The sequence below is a fragment of the Dioscorea cayenensis genome, chromosome 15, assembly GCF_009730915.1.
Source record: "Dioscorea cayenensis subsp. rotundata cultivar TDr96_F1 chromosome 15, TDr96_F1_v2_PseudoChromosome.rev07_lg8_w22 25.fasta, whole genome shotgun sequence".
NCBI classification, from domain to species: Eukaryota; Viridiplantae; Streptophyta; class Magnoliopsida; order Dioscoreales; family Dioscoreaceae; genus Dioscorea; species Dioscorea cayenensis.
Window position 1 is genome coordinate 22,829,739 of NC_052485.1, and position 22,365 is coordinate 22,852,103.

The window sequence follows — 22,365 nt, forward strand, 5'->3', positions numbered from 1 at the left end:
CCTGCAGTTTTTTTAACTGTTTTAGGTGTCATTACTACAAGGAGTTTTTTTTAGCCATGCTCAAAGCGAGATAAAGCTCAATTTGTTGTTATCATAAATAAACTTCTTTCTAGCCAAACTCGAAATAAGCTCAAGCTTAATTTTACGATCTCGAGCAAAGCTAAAGCTTACAAGATTGGGACAACACTATAATTTGAACACAATCTACTGGTGTGTTTGTTTTGGTGAATTTGAAAATTCAGTGTAGTTGGAATTACAAAGTTTCTCAAAATACCTTGTTTGGTTTGATGGATTTAAAAAGTTAGCTGGATTTGGAACTACTCATCTATTGTGTGTGGGTGAATTTGGAACTACGCCAAAATTGAGCGCAGTTCCAAATACTGAACTTGAGACTTCTTCACATGGGGTTTGACTGGATTTGGAATCTTCATCATGTGAGACTTTCTTGTAGAGTGACTGAATTCTCGTCACCACTTTCCCATTTCCAGCTCCTTCTCCTCTCTTCACTCTTTAGATCTCAAAGCATTATTCTTGTGCTTCATCAACCTCCAACAGCCAGTTCTTCATTAATATTCTATCTTTTTCACCATCTTGTTGTGCTCACCTGCAGGTCAGTGATGATGATCTTTTCCAACTTTTGCCATTGTTGTGTTAAATTGTTGTTGCTTTAGATTTATTTATATCATTATTTAGAGTGAAACTTGTAAGGGTGGACATTTTGGTTTGAAGAACTGGGTAAAGGAGATGTATCATGAACATGGGTGGTTTGATTTTAGATTTCTTTGTTCATGATGATGTGTTATAGATTGGGTTGAATAATTTTTGTCAACCATTGGAGTTTAGATGAGAACCAGCTTGATTTTCAGAAATCATGGCTTTTTTCATGAAAAATAGTTTCATTGGAATGACTTGTATGTATTTCAGAAAATATATGTTTTTTTTAGAAAATAAAAAAATATTTTTGTCAACCATTGGCATGACTTACATGCATGACTTGTATGCATTTCATGAACATGGGCAGTTTGCTTTCTTTGTTCATGTTTGATTAGGTAATTAATTAAGTTAAGGGTTTTAAACTTTGTCAGAACAAATGCACGTTTAGATGTAGTATTTGTATTCATTTTTTTTAACGAATATAAACAAACCAATTTGAGTGAACTTTCTAAATACACCGAACGTATTATGCACCCTCACCCTGCTTCACTTGTTAAAAAAACAACATGATATTTAATCTTTTTTTAATAGAAAATGATTTCATTTAAAAAAATATATATTATTTTACATAAATATAGTATATTGAAAATTCACATGGAGTCTTTGTTTATTATTTTGACATAGAGACCAGATTTAGCTTTTATAGGGATTAATTATTGAGTTGCTTGAACATGTCATTGTCCTGATGATGTTGTTTGAATATATCATTGTCCTAATGATGTTGCTTGAACTTGTATAGGGATTTATTATTGCTGTATTATTTATTGATGTCATTATTTTGTTGATGTTGCTTGAACTTTGTTATTTATTCATTTTATTGACGTTATGTTTCTTGAAATTGTATAGGGATTAATTATTGATGCCAGTCTTGTTGTTGTTGTTATTATTCATGTTGCTTGAACATGTCATTTGTTGTTGTTATTAATGTTATTGTTTGATTTATTATTTTAATTGATTCTTTTCATATTCTAAATTTTTTCTTTTATTAGATGGACCATTTTGAAGATGATGATGAACTATACCTATTACAAGTGACAATTTTAGCCGTGGCCTATGCCATGTTACTATGGTTGCGGAAGAAAAGACGTAAAATTTGTAGAGAACCATCACGTGAAAGATTGGAAATAAGGAAAAATTATTTAGCTAGGTTGATAGATGGGAATGATGCCACTAGCATCAATATGGTTCGTATGAACAAGTCCACTTTTTTTAACCTATGTTGCATCTTACGTCGGAAAGAACTTTTGCGTGATACATTGCACATGAGCGTAGAGGAGCAATTGTTAATGTTTTTGCACACCATAGGTCATAACCAACGCAATCGCGTTATTGCACACAATTTCTTAAGGTCAGGGGAGACTGTTAGTAGGTACTTCAATCATGTATTGTGGGCAATTGGTGAATTGCGGCATGAATATGTGCGGTCACCAAGTACACAAACCCAACCATATATAGCGGCAAGGAGTAAGCTATATCCTTACTTCAAGGTAGTGTTATATAAGACATCAAAAAAATATATTTCATTAAGATTAATTCTAACATATAGTATATACTGTTAGGATTGCATCGGGGCCTTGGACGGGACACATATTCATGCTTACGTCCCATTATCCGATGTAGTGCTTTTCGGGGAAGAAAAATCATACCCAACACAAAAAGCGTCCTTGCAATTTGTTGATTTTGACTTGCGTTTTACTTATGTTCTAGTCGGGTTGGGAGGGTTACGCACATGACTCTTTAGTTCTTCGTGATGCACTTGAAAGACCTAATGGGTTAAAAAGTCCCTGAAGGTATCTAACTTTTTTATTTTATAAATAGAAGGATATGGAATAAGTTTAATAAGATGATCCAACTTATTAAAGTTATTTTATCTCTTGAAAATTAGGGAAGTATTACTTGGTTGATGCGGATATGCTACAAGACACGGTTTTTATACCCCCTTACAGAGGCGTTAGGTATCACTTGAAAGAGTTTGGCTCACGGACACCTGCAAACCCTAAGGAACTTTTTAACTTGCGACATTCATCGGCACGTACCTCTATCGAGCGTGCATTTGGTTCTTTAAAGGGTCGCTTCAAAGTCCTTGCGTCTAGGCCTTTTTTCCCATTTAAGACACAAGCAGAACTTGTGTTAGCATGTTGTGTTTTACACAATTATATCCTTACAGGAGGTCAAGATGGTCTTATTCCATCTGAGGATGACTGGATACCGCAACAAACTTCACAAACTACCATTAGAGAGCAAAGGGAAGAAGCACAAGAGTGGGCCATTCGCCGTGATCAAATTGCAGGAGAAATGTGGGCTACTAAATAGTTATATATATGTGTGTGTGACAAGCTTCTATGAATAATGTCGTATAATGACTTATTGTAAAATGACCTTGCCCTGCTTGTTGTCTTGCTTATTTCTTGTTTACATGGATGCTTATTGTCCCGTTTATTTTTTGTTCATGTGGAAGCATTAAACATTTATTTTTATGTTTACATTAAGCAGATGTTATAGAATGGACGGGTATGATGCATTTGAGAGCGACCAAGCATCATCGACTATGAGGGACCACAACAACAACTTGAGGACACAAGAGGTGGACACCATCTGAAAGTCGTTATTTCATACGTTTCATGGCTAGCCAAGTTGAAGAAGGATTGAAAGTAGATAAGGGATTCAAACCACAAGCAATTCATGCCGCTATTCGAGCCATGAAACAAGCATTTGGTGTGGTAGATTCTGAGAAGCTAATGTGAGCAACCATCTCGGGACAATCACGGAGAAGGTGGGCAAGGATAAAAAGATTGAAAAGAAATGAGTGGCATGGGTTGGGATAACAACCTTAAAATGATTGTAATGGGCGAGGCGTAGTACGGAGACTATGTTCGGGGTAGTTGTTATTATTATTTTTAACATAAACATTTCAATTAATGTTGTTGATATTTATCTATTGAAATACAGATTCACCCTCAAGATGAGCCATACTTGAACAAAACAATTGAAGATCATGATCTTTTGGAGGCCATATGTGGTAATGACCAAGCCACGAGTCGTTATCTTTCGTTCAATTTGGAAATACTATTGGCACACAGATGGACTACAACACCGAGCCAGAAGCAGTTCCCCCTACTGAACAATACAATGAATTTTCTTTTGGGGAGACAAGTGCACATGGTAATACTTTCGCCATTGATCCATAATCCTGGCAATAACTCTGATCCCACATCAGCAACAAGCCCACAAAGAAAGAAAGGTAAAGCAAAGCGCAAGGCCAACAATGAGGACAATGCTATTCGTGAATTAGCCATCACCCTCAAAGATGCCTTTGAGTCTGTTAAATCTAGCCGATCATTGAGCTTTGCAAAAGATCTTTTCAGCAGAATGTAAAAAGCTAAAAAGAGTATGGCTATTCCACACGGCAAATTGGAATGGTGTATCAATACTTAATGGCTGATGATGCACGAGGTCGAATGTTCTTCGAATGGATGATGAACTCGCAAGATTTGGGCGAGATGATTTCTTTGGTTCAATTAGGCGAGACCTTTGAGATACAAAGATGGTAATAAATTGTTCATTATAATAAGTTATTCCATTTACTTTCATGTTATGTTGTATGGGTTGTTAATTTTGTTGTTTTGATTTCTAGTGAATTAATAGATTATTTGCTTGTAACAATGCAGCTCCTGGATTTGAGTTGTGACATGGCTAGCACTAGAAGTGAAGATACAGAAAAATCTATTGTTGTTGTTAATTTGAATGCAACTATGAGTTTGTGAGACATTATTATGTTATTGAAGAGCTATGAGTTTGTGTAATGTTTACCTATTACGTTATTGGAGAACTATGAGTTTGTGAGACATTATTATGTTATTGTTATGTTTTAACTTTTTTAAGGGACAATGTTGTTATTGTTATGAGTTTGTGGAATGTTTACCTATTATGAGTTTGTGAGACATTTTTATGTTATTGTTATGGGTTTGTGGAATGTTTACCTATTATGTTTTAGCTTTTTGAAGGGACAATGTTATGTTTTAGCTTTTTGAATGGTGATTGTTGTTATGTTAAGCTCTTTTACAATGGATATTAAGCTTAGCTATTTGCATGATTATTGTAACTATTTAAATATAGCTCAGTGACACTTCAATTTCAACTTGATCATTGCTTATATACCTATTCCCATCAAATATTTAATTATATTAATTAAAATTAGTAATAATATTTATAATTAATAAAGTAGTTATTACCAACGTGGGCATTTTTAATATAATTATTAAAATAAAAATAAATTGTAATAAAAAACATAATTATATATTAAATTAAGTAATTATATCCATAATTATTTTTATTATTATTACTAACAAACTATACCTTAAAGTGGGGGTAACCTCACCAAAGGTTTTCATATCCTACAAATACATCCAACCAAATACATGTTTTCAAAATCCAGATTTACAAATCCTTCCAAACAAACACAAAATTCTGAAATCCAGCATTTTCAAATACATCCAACCAAACACTGGATTTGACTCTCCTGAATTTTCAAATACAAGGATTTGTAAATACAAATCCACTGCATTTTCAACTACATCCAACCAAACGCCCCCTACATGTTTCTGGTCATTCCTATTGATTAAACCATGAAATTGAAAGGTTCATTGGCTGTCCAAAATTCTTGACTGATCAACTAATCAATTCTAATCTGTCACTTCTTGGTTAATTTATCCAGTGTCTGAAGAATTGTGTTTTTCTTTAGTTTCTTTTGAGTGTAGTTAATTATAAAGTTCTCTTTTCAAAGTGAGAAGAAATTTTGTCAGATAGGCGTGTTCTATGCTCTGAGGAGCAGTAAAAATGAAAAAAATTACATTTACATATTTGCCCCTACAAGACTATGTTAAAAAGGAGAGAAATCACTTTCCACATGAGGACAAAAAGGTAAATCAAACTAAAAAACATTTTGAAAGGCATGCATAGATGATCATAAACTAAAAGGGTATGTTTGAGCAAACATGTGTCAAGTTGTGGTGGACCAGGACCAGTTCAGAGCAGAACAAATCTGATGTTCCCTTGCACAGTATAATAAATATAGAGAGAATCTATCAAATCAATAGGGCATATGTATTTAAGAAAAAAAATATAAGTAAAAGAGAAAAAGTAGTTATAAAAGAAAGTGATCAAAAGCTTAAATAAAAAGAAATTTAAGATATGGTTTTGCTCCCTCTAACACGTCATCAGTTTAGAAGACAACAAACTAAAGAAGATTGGACCCCACTGTTCACCACCGACCTCCTGCGTCATCCCTACAACCTCTGTTATTTTCTCTAAAGATGTGCATATAAATATATATATATGAGAAATAATAATTGATGATGTTTCTAGATTATTATTATCTAGAAATATCCCTCTTATAATGGTTGAATTATTATTTAATAATTATTTATTTATATAAATATTGTACATTTTTTTACCATTTATAATTACTATAAAATACTGTACAACATGTTTTGCATTGTTTATGATGATGATAACCATCGGATTACCATCCGACGACTACTGTAGATGTTCCTAAATTTCAAATCTAGAGACATCCCTATATTACTGGTCCTCTATATGTATATATATATGAAAAAAATCCAAGTAGATTACTATCCTTTTAAAGACATTTAATCACAGTCATTGAATTTTCATCCAGCGGTTTATTTATATAAGTATTGTACTTTTTGTTAATGAATATTGTGAGACACTGTAAAATACATTTTGATACTAATTATCCGATTACTATCCGACGATTACTATAGACATAGATTTCAATACTCATCGTGTGTGTATATTAATTTGCTCATAGTTTCAAATCTCACATATGGCCCTTGTGACCGTTGGTGTGTGTACGTGTGCAAGGGTGAGAGAGCTTACGTGCCTACACACGCACGTAAATTTTACTTTTTATGTTACATATAATAATTACACACACGTAAATTTTACTTTTCATGTTACATATAATAATAATTATTATGTTACTTTAATACCACTTTCACGGTAAAAGAGAATAGACCCACAACGGTTTAACTTATTGGTATTTGGTACTAGATTTACTCTGCACAAATCAAACCCGGGGTTAAATCTATGCACAATAAAGACACATGAAATATTTAAAATATGCATGCTCCTGACACCTAAAGTGTTTATATTTATTAATAATTTTTTTTATCAGTTGAATGAGAATCAACTTTAACGGTTGAGGTAAGTAACTTATCTATTTTATCAAAATATTATACAAAATAAATGTTGATTTAAGTCTTATGCATATGTATGTTAACGTGGAAAAACGATGTATTAATTAGGAAGGGGGTGGGGCGGGGCGGGGAATGGGATCCCCGTCCCCATCCCCGCTCTTCACGGGCGGGGATTCCCGGTTAAAAATTTCACGGGGAAAAAAATCCTCCCCGCTCACTCCATGGGGATCCCCTGCCCTGCCCAAAAACATTAATATAAAAATTTTTACATAAATAACTATAATATTTCAATGCGTTTATATTACTACATCTTAAAGATCTTTATATACTGATTAAAATTAAAAAAATATAATGTATGATGAAAAATCTAGACAAATGGATATTTGAATAAAAAAATATAACACATGGATATTTGAATAAAAAAAATCTAGACAAATTATAATTACCTAATTATCCAATTCATTTAAATTAAATAAATAATCGGTTTTTTATGAATATTAGAAATTTGAAAAATTAGAAGTTTGAATTTTTAATTTTTGTAGATATATTATATAATAATTTTTATTAAAATAATTTAAGATTTTTATTAAATAAATATGTTTTAATGAAATATATAAATTTAAATAGTTAATAAGTTGTATGAAATAATTGTGAGTTTCATAATAATAACTAAAAATATTAACAAATAAATATTTATTGATTATATATATATATATAACATTATGTTAATGTTGAAATAATCTTTAATATATATATTAAAAATATATAATATATTCTTTTGGGGAATCCCATGGGGTTCCCGGCGGGACGGGGCGGGGATCCCCGTGGGGTGGAGAGGAATTTTTCCCCGCTCCCCGCTCCCCGCCCCGCGGGGGAGATGCCCGCGGGGAACGGGGATTCCCCGCCCCACCCCCATTCATAGTATTAATATTTAAAATACTCTTTCAAATATAGACTCTTGTAGACTTATTTACTATTAAATATAATAATAATAATCTATTAAACATGAATACATAAAATATATATTAATGACTCTATTTTTAACTTTTGAGTGAATCCAAGTGGGGACAAGTGAATGTCCGTTGTAGATTTTATTTAAGTAGTACTTATTAGGGATTATTTAAAACAAACTCAACATGCATTAAATCAGTGTTTTATGAACAAAAATAAATAAATAAATGAACACAGTAAAAAAAAAAGACAAGGGCTTCAGCAGAGCATCCAAGGGCAAACCACACACACCAACCCTATTACTCCACTAAAATAAAAACCCTAACTTTCCATTCTCTCTTTCCCCAAACCTCAAACAAACATCCCCTTCTCCTTCTCCTTCTCCTTCTCCTTCTTCTTCTTCCTCAGTGACATGGCTCTTCTATTCCTCCCTCTTCTTCTCTTCCCTATATTCACCACCATTACCATCTCAGGTATAACTCTACTTCTCATTTTTCTCCCCCTTAAACTCCTTCATTTCTTTTTAAATTTTTTTTACTTGGTTTTTATTTTGTGTAGATGGTGCATGGTGTGTTTGCAAGCCAGAGTTGAGTGACACTATGCTTCAGAAGACAATTGACTATGCTTGTGGAGCTGGTGCAGATTGCAACCCCATCATAAAAAATGGACCTTGTTTCAACCCTGACACTGTGAAATCTCACTGTAATTATGCTGCTAATAGTTATTACCAGAGGAAAGGCCAAGCTCAAGGCTCTTGTGACTTCTCTGGCACTGCCATTCTCACCTCTTCTGACCCTAGTCAGTTTCACTGTTTTTTTCTTCTGTCTATAATCTAAGAGATGTTAATGTTTTTGTTTCTATTTTGTTCTTGTTTGTAGGTGTTAATGGTTGTTCCTATCCTTCATCTGCAAGGTTTGCTTTTTCTACTTCTCTGTTTTCACTTGTTTTTTTGGATCCCTCTTTTCATTTTTCCAAGCTGAAAATGCACTATGGATTTCCAAATACCTCTTCTTAGATCCACTATTGAACTTTTATTCAATTCATGATTCATCCCTTTTCTATTATTCCTCTACTTATAATAAGAGTTCCTAGAGACAAAAAATGAAGAAATGGATCTTCAAATACCTCAACTTAGATCCACTTTTTTCTTACTTCCTTTTCTTTTCATCTACTCAAACATGTTTTCCATCTTAAATGAAACATTTAAGATCCACTTTCCCCTTTCTTTTTTCAACACCATTTGTACAAGTTCTTTATCATAGTACCTTTTATTTCATTCATTACTTAATAATCCCCTTTCTATCACATGCCTTTACTTATACAAGAAGTTATACTAGTTTTCATACATTAAACTTAAAAAGCTGGATTTTCAAAACCCTAATTTTGTTTCTTATGAACAGTACTGCAAGCTCAACAACTACAACCACTAGCCCTGGTTCTTCAACAACAACAACAACAACACCAGGTTCTTTAACTCCAAGCACAACAGGAACTGGAGGAGTAATGGGAAGTCTTGGTCCATCTACTGCTTCACCAGATTTTAGTGAAGTTGGTTATGTTCTTCAAGCTAAGATTAGTTCTGTTTTATTTTACTTGATCATCTTCTCATGTCTCTTGTATTTTAGGGTTTGATTAGAAAAATAAAAGAGATGTGTTTGTAATGGAGGGTAGGTTCTAAGAATGTTATGAAACAAAAAAAAACACTAGTGTTTGTTGGATCTGGTTATCACAGGGCATTGTTTTCATTTGCCACTAGGGTTTGTTTCCTTGTTTTCTAGTGGTACCAAGGAAAGAGGTTTTGATTCCATTTGGGTGGTGGTGGTGGGATCATCAATGTTTGGTGTTTGGACTCATGTTCTTTTCTAGGACTTTGATTTTTATTTTTATTATTTTTATTATTTTTTTGGTTTTAAATTAAGGTTAGTGCATTATGGGTTTACATATGTTTGTGGCCCACTTATATGCCTTTGTACAAGTCATTAATTTACTCATGTGCCCTTGCCTTGCTTGAATCATGCTTAATGTTTATATTATTTGTTCCTAAATTTAAAAAGATGAAGGGAAAAGGGCATATAAATAATAATGATTTGCAAAAGTTACATATAAATAGGATTTTTGCAGTTTGTAATAATATATTAGCATGTGTGTTTTAGTGGTGTATTTTAAACCTTTTATTTTGAAATTGTAAGGCCTACATAAACATAAAAAAGAAAATTTAGTTTGAAATTTGAAATTCAAAAGACTATTGGCTCATCACAGAAATAGTAGTTGTCCTGAGACATTTGATTCCCATTAGGACTCTCAATACATGGTTATGGTCTAATAATAAGAATAAAAAATAAATAAAGAGATTTATCTACATTGTTAAATATATATATATATATATATATTAATTTGAAAATAGTGTAAAAAAAACACATTTCTATTTCTATTTTTAATCTTAATCCATCCTTAATATTTATCTAATACCTAGGTTTAGCATGAAGTTATATCATAATATCCTTTTTTTTATTTTATTTTTATTTTTAGTTTTAGTTTTTTGCCATTCCTAAATGAAGCTAGAATATTTCCATGTTATCTCCCAATTTTTTCCACTTGTTTTTTCCCCTTATTTTATTTTATTCTAAACACACCCAAATTGGACAATAATCATAGTAACAATTGTAAATATAGATAACAATGTTCATATTCCCCTAAAATAAATTCTTCATCCATTTGAAACTCAAATAATTAAGATAAAACTAATCTCAAAGTCGAATTTAAATAATCTAACAAAAACACATAAGCTCATAATAAAGAATCATATTATTATAGAGTTGAACAAATTACCCATTTCTTAAGTCTGTCTGATGATTTCCACATGAATCCACAACTTCAGTGAAAGTGTTGTATATCTGAACATCAGATAAAAGGATATACATAATCAGCTTAAGATATGACATGATTCAACTATCAGTAATTTCAATCTACCTAGTTAATCTTATCGTCGGAGAAATCATGAACCCAATGCGCTCTCCAAACAATGGAATGCGAGAGAAGGCGCTCTGTCGACCATCCAGCAGAACGCAGCTGTGACGACAGAAAATAAGTCATCGACATTGGCCTAATGAATTTTGAAGATCTAAGTACATTTAAGGAGGAAGACAAAGAGGAGCACCTTTGCAAGGAAAACAGTATAGTTATTATCCATCCATTGTCTGCTCTCAATGTGCACAGCCTTGGCTTTGTCCAAGAGTTTTAGTATGACAAGTGCATGAATGAAAGACTGTAATATATCTTGTGGTGTTGATTGCTTGTGAATGATTACTTGAATATGTCCATCTCTTTCCAGTAACAAATAATTAACTGAAATGAGTGCAAGAGTGTCTCAGCAGAAAAATTCCAACCAAAAATTTAAAGGAAATTTAGATCAAATTAGGACCTTTCTTGTAGTGTAAACTTGCTGATCCTGCAAGCTCCATTCTGTCACAGACAAAGGATTATCAGTGGAAAGGACCTCAAGATGAGGTTCTAGCCAAATTTCTGTATTTAAAAAAAAAAAAAAAATCCATTTTTTAAGATCACCGATGAAACCCTAAATTTTAAAAATTTAAGTTTAAATGCAAAATAATTCTCATCCGATTATTTAAATTAAATATTTACCTTTCCTCTTCTACTGTAAGATACAGTAGTCAGCTCACCCAAACACATGCACTAACAAGCTAATAAAGCTTAGTGGCCAGCTAAAGCTGCAACTGAGCTCACCGGAACAAGCATGTGCTACAGCCATGGAGCTTGCACAGAGCTCATCGGTGAGCTCGGCTACAGAGGGGGCTCACATTGCTGCCAAGCTCACCAGCAAGCTTTTTGGCATGCAAGCTGATATTCCTCCGCAGGAAAGGAGAAAAAAGAAAAATGTGTGTGTGTGTATATAATAGGGATACGATACTAACAGGAACTGATAAGGAATTTTTTTCCCAAAAAGTATGGATTTTTGGGGATAAAAAAATCAGAGGAATTTAAGAATCTTATAGAAAAAAAATTCCAAAGATTGGTGAGTTCTTTTCCTTATTTTATATTGGCATTTATAACAATACGAGCTCATCTAAAGTTGTAAATTAACCTAAAGTTGTCAGCTTAGTTGGAACTTGAAAATATAACCAAACTTGTGATTCAACTCTGGCTCATCTATGGCCGTAGTTAAGAACGGAAAACAAGTTTGAGATATAATGGTCAAAAGAAGAACTCACGCATCAGAATGCTTTAAACTTGACACCTTAACACCTAAGGTTATGTGCCTGTACAGTGTAGCAGTATGACTTGAGCTCCATGACCAAAACCAAGCGGGGAAGACATGCTCCATGCTTGAAACCTGCTGCGGAGACAGGACTGCAATGAAGAATAGCTTTAGACAAACAAAGTTGTGAGAAGAAACTTGATCAGCATGCTATTTTATTTGACGATAATGGATACAACCAGACTTTCAGAGAATTTGATGAAAAGATAATGACAAGTTTTAGATCATGTGTCAGTCGATTATAACATCCATTTTATCATGTCCTGTGCTCTTAAGCATTCGACATCTATGGTTTAAGGTTTTGGTTACACATTCTAAACTTTGAGCAAACTCAAATCAAAGAGACAGAAACCAAAATACATATGACTATGACCTTCATGCAATTCCAATTTTCAGTATTTCATGACTAATACGAGTGGGACCTTCCAGAAAAAGGTTTACAGAAAGCAATTTTAAATGGGTATTTAACAAGCCCATATGCAAGAAGCAGCCTTTACTCATACAATAGAATATAGCGTGGTGTTAAACATTATTTAAGCATAAAATGGACAGAAAAATTAAAAAGCTCTAACAATTACCTTGACCAGTTTCCATGAAGCACTGCAGAAGGAGGGAGCTCCTTTCATTATTTAGCGTCTTCAGAGAGAGACAGCGAACAGCTTTATAATTTGCTGAAAATAGCAAGAAACCACAGAATCAACACAACGTTGTGGCACTAATATAACCAGAATCTCTTTGCAGGACAGAAATTGAGCTCCTATCCACTTTAGACATGTCCTTGAGCAGCACTGAACAACTCTAACAGAAATCCACTAGTTTATAAAATCGTCAAAGGATTGTTTTAGCTCACATGGCCATTGTGGCACTTGATGGCAGATTTCGAGATCATAATTGTGCACGGTTAATGATAATATGTGACATACATTCATTTAAACTTTAAAAAGCATTCCAATTATGAACATAACTGAAAAAAAAAAAAAAATTAGACACTAGCCCCCTGCTATAAAAGAGTCATGACTTAGTTTAGGTAAGAAAGATTAGATGATGCTTTTGCAGTATGTAGAATTCCAAATGTCCCTTAATACCTTATTTTATTCAAACGAATATATAGTATCAACAAGGAAAACAATACTAACCATACATATGAAACACTGTAAGCAATAGAAATGATATCCAGACTGCAAGAGGATGCCCTCGTGTAACATGAGCAAGAAGCATTCCAAATGCCATACCCATCATTGTTGCAAGTGTCTCTTGACTGCCCTCCTACAAATTTCCAAAGGAAAAAGTTCCAGACACAACCATGATTATTTAAAATTCTCCTCTATCCAATCAAAATTTTTATCCATACCTTTGCAGAAATATCTGCTGCATTGTTCTCAAGTGAGAAGTGTTGTGTTAATGCTGCTCTAGTGGCTCCACTAGCAACACCAGCTAATTGAAGAATGAGCAAAGAGTTAGATGCTTGAGCAGTAGCCCCTCATAGAGTCAGCATACATATCAGTCCAAGATACATGGATGTTAAGTCAGGAACAGTTTAACAGGAATAGAAAGTCAGGGCAAAACCTAGTCTTTATATCATACTGACAAAAAGCAATTCCGGCTTTGTACTGTGTGCTTGTTATCTACAGTATGATCATGCTATAGCAATAAAGAAGAATGAGGTATGTTGTAATACGAAAATATATCAGTGGTCTTGTCATATAAAGAAATCAGGCTCACCAGGCAACTATAGATAGTATTCATGTATATAGTTTTCATCACCATCTTATGCAATAAAGATAGCTTAAACTGTTCAACTAGAACAGAGGAAAATCAGTGCCAGTAGAATGTAGTCAATGTACAGCATTCGAGGAACTTACTGAAAGATCTTGACAAACTCCCAAAGCATACTATTGCAATCAAAGCTGATGGAAACAAAGGAGATACAAGATCCATCAACATCCCTGTAACCACATTAGCATGCATGAGCATTAAACATGGGAAATTGCAGCCAGAAACAAGTACAAGCAATCCACATGTTAATCAGTTTTTGGTGGAATCGTTACATGATTAGCATCCAATAATATCTAATGCAACTAATTTCTGTACTTGCAGCAAAGATAACTGTTGCTTTACTTCCACTATTCAACATTTGCTTTATACTATTTTTATCACCTAGAGAGGTAAAAGCTACTCCAGAACAATGTAATAGAGGGGCATTATTCACCCGAATTGCAACACTAGTATTGCAAGATCTCACAACTGAAGCCAAAGAAACAACTGGCTAACCAGCACAGCATGCGCATGAAAATGTTCTCCTGAGAAATGACTACTAATACGACCTGAATACAGTGAAGAAAAATATTTTCCCAAGCTGAGGAATGTTGGAGTACTAGAATTCGTTCGTGGACAAATCTATATTTGGATCTTGAAGGAAGAATAATGATTGAAGCACTTAAAATAAATTTTGACCACAAGACAAATCCAATAATCATCAGCATGTGACTATTAACCAAGGAACACAATAAGAGGTAACTAATGGCACTTGAAAAAACAAGGAAAAAAAAGGGTACTGAACAACAAATACTTGGCCATGCATTTGGTAAGCATAGAAGCAAAAAATTGTGGTCTTGTGCAACAGAAAAGAATACAACACTGACAAGAAAAAAGTAAAAAACATAAGTAGCTCAAGTATAAATATAACTCCAATAAGCAAATAAATTATTTGCATACCTAAATCATTCATAAAATCAGCAACTAACCGCCACATCTTCGCATTGCTATCAAGATTAGAGCCCTGGACAACAAATGTTCAGGCAATGCCATCCGTCAGAAACTACGAGGAAGACTAGAAAAAAAAAAAGAGAAAAATATCCAGGTGAATGTAGGAATGTTTTTCCAAACTTTAAAAGTAAAATGTATTGCCAACTTCAAGCATTCCAAAGAAGGCAAAAACAAGTTGCAACTTCAAGGCAGGAAGGAAGAAGTGAAGAAGTTCAAGCAAATTTTAACAATTGGATTTCATACCAAGATAAAGCCAGCATACCTGGTAGAAGGTAAATAAGATACCACCAAGCATTCCAGTAAAATCTCTCAAAAACCACTGTAACAGTCTTCCAATAAAAAACAAATATTAGCCATGCAATAGACAAGTAGTAAGCATAATAGTGTCCAAACAGTATTGATGCAAGACCAGATAGAAAATAGCAAACTAGTGTCCAGATGCAATAAAAATAAGGATTTTATGAATGTATATATATATATATATATGGCCAAAAGAGGTTTCATTATACAAGCCTGATGTTTAAGCTGAAAGGCAAAGATTGTATTACTATCATGCCGTTTGAAAATTGAGATCATTGTATTAGTGGAGTTACAAGGAGTGAAATAGTCACTAATTATCAAAATAATCTAACCTTAAAATCCTTGAATTTTTTTATAAAAAAACTCATACCTGAAATGTGGCTCCAATGACAGTGGCAGATTTCTCACCAACACCAATGGCGCTTAGAAGAGCCTAACACCAAATCAACAACAGAGTCATGCAGAATGAAGAATGAAGGAGAAGAATAAATTGTGGCCAAGTTAAAAATGACTATAGCATCTCACATTATTACAAAAGTAAAAACACGCGCTTACTTGTGTAGACAGCATAGATCGTATGTAAGTGGAAAGCCCCTGAAACATTCAAAATAAATTAGAACATAATGACTTTGTCTGATAGCCAAAATGTTATCCTGCATCAGCATGCTATTACCTGTAAAGAATCCCATACTTGAAATGGAAGATAATCAGGTGTTACACTGCCTGGGTATCCCTATTACCACAAAATTCATACAACCACTTTTAGATACACAGTCAAACAAAACTATGCAAAAAGGGAACAAAGTCTGTTAGGTAATTAATAAAACATTCAAATGTTTAAATAAACCCAAAATTCCAGAGGTCTAAAATGTTGATTGGCCCATACCAATTGTTGATTGACCCATGCCAATTATGTTCTTCATCAACATGGAAGGGCAAGGATGTCATTTCTCCTTCTTTGTCATGACTTGGTGGTAGGTGAAGAGAGTTAGTAGGGGAATATTTTATTATTTGGGGGTAGGTGCCACCTACCCCATCATTGTGAGCCCTTGGATCAAAATGATCCTAGCCCTTGGTTTGTTTGGTGAAGGGCTATATAAACCCCCCATGACATTTGTTAAGACACACAAGTGAGAGTGAGGAAGTTAGAGAGAGAGAAGAAGGGTGAGAAGTGTGAGAAAATAGTTTGAGAGTTAGTCTATTCTCCTAGTATAAGAGAGGATACTGGTTTTCTCCTTATTATTAGAAAAGAGTTTGTAGCTTTCCGAAAATTTTTCCCACTTAGTGAATTTCTTCTATCCTTGCCCGTGGTTTTTACCCCTAATCATTTAGGGGTTTTTCCACGTAATATCTTTGTGTCCTTTATTTTTTTCAAAGATTATTCTTATTTATTTTCTCTGCATGATCGCTATATCCAGTCCTACATTTCACAACAAGTGGTACCAGAGCCAGACTTAGGGTGTGTATATATATCTACTTATCGTATGCTCTGTGGCTGCCACTAATAGTGGATCCTCCACATCAGAAAATAAGTTAGATTATTATTCACCCTTTGTAGGAACTGGTTACTGCCTTTGAAGCAGTTTGTGATAGAAGCAATGGCAGCAAAGTATGATATTGAAAAATTCAACGGGAGTAATTTCTCACTGTGGAAGCTGAAAATGAAGGCAATCCTGAGGAAGGACAACTGTTTGGCGGCCATCACCGAAAGGCCAGCTGAGGTCAAAGATGACAAGTGGAATGAGATGGACGGGAACGCCATTGCCAATCTTCATCTGGCACTTGCTGATGGGGTTCTATCAAGCATAGCAGAGAAGAAGACGGCAAAGGAGATCTGGGATCACCTCACTAAGTTGTACGAGGCCAAATCACTCCACAACAAGATTTTCCTTAAGAGGAAACTCTATACTTTGCGTATGGCGGAATCTACTTCAATGACAGAGCACATGAACACACTGAACACTCTATTCTCCCAACTCACATCATTGGGACATACAATAGAGTCAAGTGAACGTGCGGAAATTCTACTCCAAAGTTTACCAGATTCATATGATCAACTCATCATCAACTTAACAAACAATGCCTCCACGGACGATCCCTAGTATTTGATAACATTGCAGCTGCTGTTCGGAGGAAGAGAGTCGCCGCAAGAACAAGGAAGACAAGTTAGCAAGTTCACAACAAGCGGAGGCCTTGACGGTGACGAGAGGAAGATCAACAGAACGTGGATCCAGTGGGAGCTACAATCATGGTAGATCAAAATCAAGGAGTAAGAAGACTTTCAAGTGTTACCACTGTGGCAAGAAAGGTCACTTGAAAAAGGATTGTTGGAGTCTAAATAAAAAGGATTCCAATCCTCAAGGAAATGTTGCAAACACTTCAGATGATGGAGTAGCCATGGTGTGTGAAGCAGTATCTACATCAAGTAAAAGATTTGCTGATGTATGGCTTCTTGATTCAGCAGCCACTTTTCATATGACCTCCCGAAGAGAATGGTTCCATCACTATGAACCTATCTCTGGGGGATTTGTGTACAGCTGTAATGATCAAGCCTTGGAGATCGTTGGCATTGGCACCATCAAACTTAAGATGTATGATGGCACGATTCAGACTATAAAAGAAGTCCGACATGTGGAGGGCCTCAAGAAGAATTTGTTGTCTATAGGACAACTTGATGATCTTGGTTGCAAAATTGAAGTCCAGAACAAGATCATGAAGGTAATTCGAGGAGCGCTTGTATGTATGAAGGAGGAAAAAATAGCTGCTAATCTATACATGATGATGGGAGAAACTTTGCAAGAAGGAGAAGCTTCAGTTGCTACAAGTGATCCAAGTGAAAGATGCATGCAATGACATGGCACGGAAAAACTTGGACACATGTCGAGAGCAAGGAATGAAGATTCTTGCAGAAAGGAATCTACTTCATGGTCTCACAAAGGTAACATTACCCTTTTGTGAGCATTGTATTGTGAGCAAGCAGCATCGACTGAAGTTCAACACATCTAATTCTAGAAGCAAAGCAATTCTAGAATTGGTACACTCTGATGTGTGGCAAGCACCAATTACATCTCCGGGAGGAGCAAATTACTTTGTATCATTTATTGATGACTATTCCAGGAGATGTTGGGTGTACCCTATCAAGAGGAAGGCTGATGTGTTTCAAGTCTTCAAATTCTACAAAGCGCGGGTGGAACTTGAATCTGGAGAAAAGATCAAGTGCTTGAGGACTGATAATGGAGGAGAATACACTGGCAAAGAATTTGATGAATTCTGTAAACAAGAAGGCATTAAAAGGCAGTTCACTACAGCATACACTCCTCAACAAAATGGAGTGGCAGAGCGGATGAACAGGACTCTGTTGGAAAGAACAAGAGCCATGATGGGAGCTGCAAGCTTAGACAAGAAGTTCTGGGCAGAAGCAGTCAGCACCGCCTGTTATGTGGTGAATCGGGCTCCATCAACTGCAATTGAGTTGAAGACACCGATGGAGATGTGGACTGGTAAGCCAGTTGATTATTCAAACCTTCATATATTTGGAAGTCCTGTGTATGTAATGTACAATACCCAGGAAACTACAAAGCTGGATCCAAAATCCAGAAAATGTATGTTTCTAGGATATGCTGATGGTGTTAAGGGGTATCGCATGTGGGATCCCACTGCCCACAAGGTTGTAATCAGCAGGGATGTTATCTTCATGGAAGACAAAGAACAAGAGCAAGTAGATGGTAAAAAGCACTTCAAAAGAAAGCACGAGACTACAATCTGTCAGGTAGAAAAAGAAGTCGAGCTACACTGGAGCATGAGGTACAAGAGCCATCGAATCGAAGTCCCGAGTTCGGGCGGTCAACTCGCATAAGAATGGCACCAAGTTGGCATTCGACTATATTATGGAGGGTAACATTGCTATCTGCTCTTCTAGCGAGGGATGGAGAACCATCAACTCTTCAAGAAGCATCGAACAATTCGGATGCATCTCGATGGATGGCGAGCATGGAAGAAGAAATTGAAGCTCTTCATAAAAAAATAGGACATGGGAATCGGTGTCACTACCACGAGGGCGAAAAGCCCATCTGGCAACAAATGGGTCTACAAGATCAAGCGCAAAAGTGATGATCAAGTAGATCGTTATCGTGCTAGACTGGTGGTAAAAGGATATGCTCAGAAGGAAGGTATTGACTTCAACGAAATATTTTTCACCGTGGTTCGACTTACGACAGACCGAGTAGTCCCGGCGATGTGTGCTACATTAGACTTGCAGCTGAAGCGGTTAGATGTCAAAAGCGCATTCCTTCATGGAGATCTTGAAGAAGAAATTTACATGCTCCAACCGTAAGGATTTGAAGAAAAAAAGTAAAAGAGAACTTGGTTTTGCGAGGTTGAACAAATCTGCATGCGGTCTAAAGCAGCGCCAAGATGTTGGTACAAGAGATTTGATTCCTTCATCATGAGCCTTGGTTACAGTAGATTCAATACAGACCCTTGTGCATATGTCAAGAGGTTTGAAGAAGAAGATTTCGCTCTTCTTGTTGTCTGTATGTTGACGACATGTTGGTAACGAGCCCCAACAAAGATCGTGATCAAGGAGTTGAAGGCACAATTGGCTAGGGAGTTTGAAATGAAGGACTTGGGACCGCGAAAACAAGATTCTAGGGATGCAAATTCACCGAGACGAAATAACAAGAAGATTTGGCTTTCTCGGAAGACTTATCTAAAGAAGATCTTGCTGACGCTCAACATGCAAGACCCAGTAAGCCAATTTCTACCCCACTTCCAGTTAATTTCAAATTATCCTCAAGTATGTGTCCTAGCGAGTGGAGATGAGAGGATGGAGATGTCTCGAGTACCGTATGCATCGCGGTGGGAAGCCTAATGTTCGCCATGATCCATGCATAAGACCCGGACATCGCACATGCGATGGGAGTGGTAAGTCGGGTATATGGTGAATCCCGGTCGAAAGCATTGGAATGTTGTTAAGAGGATTCTCGGATATATAAAGGGAACCTCGGATGTTGCATTATGTTATGGGGGATCGACTTTTCATCGTCGATGGATATGTTGATGCTCGATTATGCAGGTGATTTTTGATAAAAGCAAATCCACTCATCGGATATGTGTTCACACTAGCGAAGGAGTCGTGAGTTGGGTTTCAAAAGCTGCGATCGATCGTGGCTACATCAACGACGTAAGCGAGTATTTGGCGACTACATGAGCCAGAGAAAAGCAAAGTGTGGTTGAAGATGGTGTTGGAAGAACTCGGGGTACAAACAAGAGAACATCACTCTATATTGTGATAACCGAGTGCATTGCGATCTCTGCAGGAATCCGAAAGATTTCATTCAAAGACCAAACATATCAGAGTTCAGTACCACTTCATTCGTGAGAAAGTAGAAGAAGGTACAGTGGACATGCAAAAGATTCATACCAAGGATAACCCTAGCGATTTCATGACAAAAGCAATCAACGCCGATGATTCATTTGGAGTCGATCCTCTTGTGGTCCGACGGGAGACGTAAGCAACATTGAATGGCAAGGTAGAAAGAATGGTGTGAAGATCTGATTGTTTTTTAATCAAATCTTCAAGTGGGAGAATTGTTGATTGGCCCATACCAATTGTTGATTGACCCATGCCAATTATGTTCTTCATCAACATGGAAGGGCAAGGATGTCATTTCTCCTTCTTTGTCATGACTTGGTGGTAGGTGAAGAGAGTTAGTAGGGGAATATTTTTATTATTTGGGGGTAGGGTGCCACCCTACCCCATCATTATGAGCCCTTGGATCAAAAATGATCCTAGCCCACTGGTTTGTTTGGTGAAGGGGCTATATAAACCCCCATGACATTTGTTAAGACACACAGTGAGGTGAGGAAGTTAGAGAGAGAGAGAAGAGTGAGAAGTGTGAGAAAATAGTTTGAGAGTTAGTCTATTCTCCCAAGTATAAGAGAGGATACTTGGTTTTCTCCTTATTATTGAGAGAGTTTGTAGACTCGAAATTTTTCCCACTTAGTGAATTTCTTCTATCCTTGCCCGTGGTTTTTACCCTAATCATTTAGGGGTTTTCCACGTAATATCTTTGTGTCCTTTATTTTTCAGCATTATTCTTATTTATTTTGCTGCGGTACTGCTATATCCAGTCCTACATTTCACAACCACTTTTAGATACACAGTCAAACAAAACTATGCAAAAAGGGAACAAAGTCTGTTAGGTAATTAATAAAACATTCAAATGTTTAAATAAACCCAAAATTCCAGAGGTCTAAAACTGAAATTTCTTATTAAACTTGCTCACCTGAAAATTTCTCTGCCCCAATTATCAAAAGAGAATGCTCTACCAATCATTATTCATTTTTTAAATAAATCACAAAATTGCAGAACTTGTGTTTGCGTTTGATTCGTGAAATTGTTTCAAAGTGATTCTAATTCAACCAAGCCAACATCTTCTTCTGAAGTGTCTAGCCACAATATAAAACTGCTCAATGAAACAAATAAGGTGGCAATTTTTTTCATCAAAAAAATCCAACACTAACACTTTCTAATCAAAATCAGATTCGTATTTACCGAGATGACTATCGAATTAAATGAAAAGATTAAGAACTCAAAAATATATCAAAAAAATTCAATATTAGAACTTTCTCATCAAAGTAAGATCTAGAAATTCCTCAAACTCGTGATACTTCAATCAATCGAGATTACAAATGAAATTAAATTAAGAACAGGAAGAACCAATCTTGAAACGAGAAATCAACGACTTCCGCAAAGGGATCGAGGTCTCACCTCTGGGACAAACGCTTCGAGAATCTTTCTACGAACCTCGCTCCATCGGCTTCCATACCTGAGATCAAGATCAAGAAAAATCATTTTACCAATCAATAAAAAACGAGATCCGAGAAATGCAAAAGAGAGATTGAAGTAGAGGACCGTGTGAGAGCGATAGAGGAGGAATCAGCGGTGAGGACTGCCGTCCTGGAGAGCTTCGCCGACGATGATCCCCGCCATTCCTCCAGCTCGATCCGAGCCTCCATCTCTCTCGAACACAGTGAGCTCTTGCAGAGTAGGGTCGTCTGATGGCGCGACAATGAAAAAAAAAATTAGAGTCAAAACGGGAAAACACGAAGAAAATAAGAAAATTAAAACAATTTATA

At 35.7% G+C, this 22,365-nt stretch overlaps 2 protein-coding genes across 2 annotated transcripts; one reads left to right on the top strand and one right to left on the bottom strand.

Annotated features, from left to right (window-relative positions):
* Nucleotides 1-8,193: 8,193 nt before the first annotated feature.
* LOC120276839 (PLASMODESMATA CALLOSE-BINDING PROTEIN 3-like) lies at nt 8,194-9,843 on the top strand. Its single transcript, XM_039283556.1, has 4 exons — nt 8,194-8,356; nt 8,442-8,681; nt 8,762-8,795; nt 9,284-9,843. Exons 1-4 carry the CDS (start codon nt 8,296-8,298, stop codon nt 9,513-9,515), a joined length of 567 nt encoding a protein of 188 aa, XP_039139490.1. The 5' UTR covers nt 8,194-8,295; the 3' UTR covers nt 9,516-9,843.
* A 579-nt stretch (nt 9,844-10,422) lies between these two features.
* Nucleotides 10,423-22,321, bottom strand: LOC120276783 (protein root UVB sensitive 3). Its single transcript, XM_039283481.1, has 16 exons — nt 22,142-22,321; nt 21,998-22,055; nt 15,899-15,958; nt 15,781-15,819; nt 15,596-15,658; nt 15,188-15,244; nt 14,875-14,938; nt 14,022-14,105; nt 13,511-13,593; nt 13,296-13,425; nt 12,738-12,830; nt 12,113-12,251; nt 11,305-11,345; nt 11,041-11,228; nt 10,854-10,952; nt 10,423-10,777 (listed from the first exon to the last, which is right to left on the bottom strand). The coding sequence occupies exons 1-15, from the start codon at nt 22,243-22,245 to the stop codon at nt 10,854-10,856; spliced, it is 1,302 nt and encodes a 433-aa protein (XP_039139415.1). The 5' UTR covers nt 22,246-22,321; the 3' UTR covers nt 10,423-10,777.
* Nucleotides 22,322-22,365: the final 44 nt, after the last annotated feature.